At 38.4% G+C, this 6,427-nt stretch overlaps 1 protein-coding gene across 1 annotated transcript in view; it reads left to right on the top strand.

The window, feature by feature from the left end:
• Nucleotides 1-6,427, top strand: part of LOC107677164 (SRC kinase signaling inhibitor 1-like) — a 62,742-nt gene that overhangs the window by 44,350 nt on the left and 11,965 nt on the right. The window contains exons 10-18 of the mRNA XM_016471949.1: nt 557-732; nt 833-963; nt 1,871-2,018; nt 2,112-2,332; nt 3,111-3,331; nt 3,666-3,954; nt 4,088-4,230; nt 5,511-5,696; nt 5,951-6,052. Of these exons, the coding sequence (XP_016327435.1) occupies nt 557-732; nt 833-963; nt 1,871-2,018; nt 2,112-2,332; nt 3,111-3,331; nt 3,666-3,954; nt 4,088-4,230; nt 5,511-5,696; nt 5,951-6,052 (1,617 nt within the window). The remainder of the gene's footprint in view (nt 1-556; nt 733-832; nt 964-1,870; nt 2,019-2,111; nt 2,333-3,110; nt 3,332-3,665; nt 3,955-4,087; nt 4,231-5,510; nt 5,697-5,950; nt 6,053-6,427) is intronic.

Here is a 6,427-nt window from a genome sequence, read left to right as displayed (position 1 = left end):
TATATACACATATAATTTATAATGAATAAATATGACATTATTAATTATTATTATTTTATAATAATATGTATTTTTATATAATATATTTTATTTAATTATTATAATTTATTGTGCACTAGTTTGTATTATTTGGGGGACAGTTAACTGGTGATATTTTATATTTCAGCTGGAAGGTTTAGAAAGCAAATAAATTATATTACTTTTTTTGCTGTGTATTTAATCTTGTGCACAGGTGGGAATGAAATTTTGCATAATATTGCTAGATGAATAGCAAAACTTCTAACTTGTGACATATTCATTGGGGTAAAATGATTATAAATAATGCCTTAAATAAATTAATTTTATTCACACAAAGCTCTGAAATGGCTTCAGAAGACTAGGGAATTAGCACATAAATAATAAATTTTTATGTGTTTTTGGAGCTTGACAGGCAATTGCATGGGAAATGTGTACTGTATGAAGAGCGTAATACAATTTTAATGTATCTATTCTTTGGGTTTATATCTAACAATATTTTATTCATATATACAGGTTTGTATATCTGTGTGTTTTACAGTTGCAGAATCAGGACTCCGTTCAAGCGTTACTGAGGCAGACGGAGTCTGATTTGGGCATGTGTCTGATCGAGGCGTCTCGCACACAAGAAGATCCATTACAGCGGCAGCGGCTTCTTGTTGAAGAAGAGAGGCTACGCTACCTTAATGAAGAAGAACTTATTATACAACAACTACAGTGAGCCAAAGCATCTGCAACCTCTAAATGAGAACATATACTGAAAAACAATGATGCATACGATTTGTGTTGGGTGTGATGTGTTCCTTTGTGTTTCCAGCAATCTCGAGCGCTCGGTGGAGGAAATGAGGATGGGGGCAGGACTTAACCATCACCTGGTGACAGAACAGGAAATAGAACAGAAGATTCTGGAGCTCAGGAGACTGGGAGAGACTGTCACTGACCTCAAGAGTGAGTGACCAATGAAGAAGAGCAATTTGCACACAGTATAGCGTTCATGCTACCGACCATTAATGATTATTTTAATTATATATAGTACATTTTGTTTGTTTACACAAAATTTGTAATATACAATTGTAATGAACAACTAGTCTGCAACTAGTCATCATTCGAGCCATTCATTAGGGGTTCGGATTGCACTAGGTGAGCTATATAGTTTTTGATTCACTGAAAAGAACCTGACTCATAGTTTGTTAAAAAGGCTGTACTGATTGCTCTGTATGTTTTTGATTCACTTTAAAGGACCGGCTCATACTAGTCATTCGTTCAAGAGTCAGACTACACTGGTGGTGCTGTACTGTATGTTTTTGATTCACTAAAAAGTACTGACTCATAAGAGTCATTCGTTCGGGAATCAGACTTCACTGATCGTGCTGTATGTTTTTTTTTGATTCACTAAAAAAAAACTGGTTCATAAAAGTCATTCATTCAGGAATCGGTTTAAACGTGTTGTGCTGTCTGTTTTTGATTCACTAAAAAGAACCGACTCATAAGAGCCATTTCTTGTTTAAAGAGTCAGACCACACTGACTGTGCTATATATTTTTGATTTACTAAACAGAACCGACTCATAATGGTTTTGATTCACTAAAAAGATCCATATCTTTAGAATGATTCGTTCATGAATCGCAATATACTGGTTGCGCAATATATTTTTGATTCATTCAAAAGATCTGACTCATGAGAGTCATTCATTCAGGTTGGTTGCGCTATATAATTTTAGATCATAAGAGTCATTCGTTCTGTAATCAGACTACATTTGTCTTGGTCTTGCTCTGTACACAGTAGCAGTGTGGAAATCTGTACAATCCGATTATAGGCTAATTCTATGTACTATGTTCTACAATTTATGTGTTTAGATCAGTTCCCCAATTTACAAAGTAAGATGCGTGTGGTGTTGAGGGTGGAGGTGGAAGCCGTCAAGTTTCTGAAAGAGGAACCGCTCAGACTGGAGGCCCTGTTGAAGCGCTGCAGAAACATCACCAGTACACTTGCTCTACTACGAAGGTAACGCACACAAACACACAAACATTCACTCCTGTTCAGATACGTTGTCTAGTGCCATGCCTAAAGAATTCCTCAGTGTGTGTTTGTGTACAGGCAGGCATCAGAAGGTGTGTGGAGGACACCTGATGACTTCAGTAGTTCAGTTTCCAGTGCAAGCGACGCTGACTTCAGCAGGAGCTCTGATCTAGATATTCTCAGCAGCCCTTCTCTAAATCTGCCCGACCTAGGAGGCACCTTATCAGGCACTGCCACTCTTTCTGCCTCCCTGGGCACTAATACCACAAATCCTGGCCTGTCGAGTGCTTCTAGTATAGGTAAACACCAGTTTTACAGTCTCTTTGGGGTTTTGATTTATTTAATTTATCTTTTTTTTTTTTACTCTCCTTCAGGCCATCCAAGATGTAGATTAGTTTTTCTTCATTGGAACAGATTTGGAGGAATTTATCATTATATCACTTGCTCACCTCTGCAGTGAATGAGTGTCGTCAGAATGAGAGTCCAAACAGCTGATAAAAACATCACAATAATCCACAAGTAATCCACACCACTCCAGTCCATCAGTTAATGTATTTGTGAGAAAGAAATCCATCATTAAGACCACTGCTTCCAGCTAAAATCTGAGCCCTCTATCCATAATATGGCTTTCTCCAATGAAAAAGTCATCTGGTCTGAATCAGGAGAGAAATGTGCACAGATCAAGCATCGTTTACAAGCCAAAACAGTCCAAAACAGCTCTAAACAATTATGTTGGTGGTTTTTGATGTGAGACACAACAGGGGATGGACTTTTTCACTGGAGGAAGCGTTATTATGGATTATGGACTCGTATTTTTGGCCAGTTTTAAAAGCCTTAATGATACATTTGTTTCTTACAAACACACGTTTTCAGTTTACAAGATGTTAACTGCTGGACTGGAGTGGTGTGGATTACTTGTGGATTATTGTGATGTTTTTATCAGCTGTTTGGACTCTCATTCTGATCTTTAACTGATATATTTAGAGAACAATCTGGGAACGTTTATTGGTTAATGTTTGCTGGATAATTTGTTATTTAAATGATTGACTGATTCATTGATTGATTGACTGATTTTAGGATGTACCACTAGTCTGTCTAACGTGCTCGGCTCTGCCATTGGTGCCAGTATGAGCAGCGGTGGTATTCCTGGCAGCACTACGCTGGGTAACTGGCTGGCAGGGGCCGGGGCGACAGATCCCATCATGCCTGAACTGGACGGCACGGTAAAGACCAGCGGCCTGGAAGATCTGCCCGCACGCAGAGAATCTGACAAAGGAGTGTCTGTGGAGGTCCGACTGGTAATGAAAACACTAGTAACTAAATTTACTTCTCTTTCTGTTTTTTTAAGTGTTTTGCTGCTTTAGTTTCAACAGTCATGGATATGTCGAAATAATAAAATGGTGATTTCCAAACCTGAAAGTTTTAAAAGTACTATAAATATAATCAAATAAATTTGACTTTTTCTTTTACATTAATATTACAATTTTAACATTTTAAAAGGTTTGAATCATTTTGCTAACTTCAGCCTTTTACTCTCTCCAAACTGTAAACACATGCATCACACCCCTGGGTAAGATTTATTTAAAGCTTGGGAACCTCTGTGCGATAACGCACGTGGGTGTGTGTCTTTAGGCTGCAGAGCGAGACTGGGAGGAAAAGAGAGCCAGTTTAACTCAGTTCAGCGCTCAAGACATCAATCGTCTGTTGGAGGAAACTCAAGCTGAGCTGATGAAGGCCATTCCAGATCTGGACTTCGCTGCCAAGCAGATCACCAAACCGGCCGTACCACCAAAACCCCAGCTGTCCTCCCTCCCAGCGCCCGGTTCAGCCTCCTCCACTCCTACCTTAACACCTGAACATCAGCCCAGCAAAACCCCAGCAAAACCACCCAGCAAAGACGGCATCCCACGCAGGGGATCAGGTGAGATAATATCATTACTGCAGCAAGAACTATAGCAACTGCCTTATGATTTTGGCTGTGTTTCATTATGATCTGACTGATCAATAGACAGATTAACAGGTTTATTGATCGATTGATTTGATTGATTGATCAGGGGAGTTGACTGTGCCACGGTATCGCACAGAGAAGCTGTCCAAGTCTCCGCCCCCTCCTCCTCCACGACGAAGTTTCCCATCAAGTCTTGGGCTCACGACCAACAGCAGTGGAGAAGTTATCACCATAAACAAGAGTGTGAAGGTAAACAATTTTCAAAAGTTAAAAGCGTTTTTGTAAAAAGCCTTATACCTTTTGAACATTAGGTGGCACTGTCTTTAAACCTTTCAGGCATGTTAAGGGCATGTTGTTGATTATGTGTACCAAATTTTGTGGCGATATATTAAAGCATTTAAAAAATATTACAGGTTGCGACAAATTTCAAAATTGCTGACAGGCAACTTTCATCCGATCCTGGCAAAAATAGTATCAACGAATTCAGCATGACTCAAGAAATCTGTAGACACAAAGCTAATGATTTTCTGACATTTCAAAAGTTTTGAGCAAAAATAGCTATTTTTTTGTATCTCATGACCTGTAGGTGGCACTGTTCCCAAATTTGGCATGTACCCTCAGATTATGGTGCTAATGACGTGTGCCAAGTTTTGTTTCGATAGATCAAAGTTTTACCAAGATATAACATCTATTCTACTTTATATATGCTAATTTAGGGTCAAAATCATTAGATTCACATCAACATAACTTTTGAATACTGATCTCATGACCTGAAGGTGGTGCTGTTTCCAAATTTGGCAAGTACCGTCAGATCATGGTGCTGATGAAGTGTGCCAAGTTTTGTTTCAGTAGGTAAAAGTTTTGCCAAGATATAGCATCTATTCTACTTTATATAATTTTGGGTCAAAATCATTAGATTCACATCATTATAACTTTTGAACACCGATCTCATAACCTGAAGGTGGCGCTGTTCCCAAATTGGGCATGTACACTTAGATCATGGTGCTGATTAAGTGTGCCAAGTTGTGTTTCGATAGATCAAAGTTTTGCCAAGATATAGCATCTATTCTGTATATTTTAATTTGGTCAAAAATCATTAGATTCACATCATCATAACTTTTTAACAGTGATCTCATGACCGGTAGGTGGCACTCTTCCTAAATTTGGCATGTGCCCTCAGATCATGGTACTGATGAAGTGTACGAAGTTTCGTTACATTAGATCAAAGTTTTGCCAAGATATACATTATAATTTTGGGTCAATATCAATAGACTCACATCATCATAACTTTTGAAAACTGATCATCTGAGCCAGTTTTTTAATAATTGAACAAAATTTGAAGTATGAGTAGCATAGTAACAAATTCTAGTGCTTTTGTTGTAATAATATGTACTTTGTACTTGATTAGCTGTTAACTGTTAAAGTTTTATTTCCTTTGCTGCAGCTGTTAATATTTCTTGTGCTTCATATCTTGCTGTGCCTGTATATGCTTATTAGGTTGCTCTTTTATACATGTCTTATTTTTGTAGAAGTTGGAGAAGATAGAGAACAGAGAGGAGGCTGAAGTACCGATTCAATCCCAGACACCTCCCGTCAAACTGAGACGCCCATCGGCTTCCGACGGGCCCCGACCTTCATCCACACCTCCGGTCATCGCTGCTTCTGGGATGAAGGAAGATGAGGATGAAGATGAGAAGATAATGGCAGAGCTAGAGGTAAAAAGCTTACATACATCTGTCGGATAGATGAAATGGTGTTATTGTCACCGTTTCTTATGAGTATGTGTACATATATGATGACACTGAGGTACAAAAACTCTTGATTGGTCTGTTATTCAGTAAATAGCCAAGAAATTATTTGTATTGCTTTGTCAAGACTTCAATACCACAGATTTGGGAATAATGTGTTGTTCATTTTCCTCCAAACTTTAACACGTCAATGCATTATTCCACACACACCAACACGACAGGCGTTTCAGAGAGCCCCAGTGAGACTGAGGGTCACTGCTGAGGTCACTCCTAACAGTGTTGACAGGGCAGGCCAGTGGATCAGCAACTCTCTGTGGAGAGAGGTAACGTGTTAACTGCCAGTCCTTCCTCTCAGGCCTTCCTATAACTTCTGCCATTGAGGTTTTTCCTGAACCTTACTAATGCACTCTGACACAAAACCTATTAATCTGTCATCTCTTCAAGTCTTTAACCAGCTCTGCTACTGCATGTTATTAGACAGCTTGAATGAGGTTTGGTTTTGAAACTTCGCTATAAAAAACACATTGGGAGCTAAATATGTTTTTCTAACCTTTTTAAGTGTTTCTTGACTTGTAATATTTGATATGTGAAAGTCTGTTTCCACCTCAGAGATTTTATAGTTTCTAAAAAAAATGGCAAATGTTTCTCTTATAATCTCTAATCTATTATAATCTCTAATATAATACAATATAATATAA

Source organism: Sinocyclocheilus anshuiensis, unplaced genomic scaffold (assembly GCF_001515605.1).
Source record: "Sinocyclocheilus anshuiensis isolate Anshui unplaced genomic scaffold, SAMN03320099.WGS_v1.1 scaffold392, whole genome shotgun sequence".
NCBI lineage: Eukaryota > Metazoa > Chordata > Actinopteri > Cypriniformes > Cyprinidae > Sinocyclocheilus > Sinocyclocheilus anshuiensis.
Note: the sequence above shows the minus strand (reverse complement) of the source record. Positions and strands in the feature narration are given on the sequence as shown.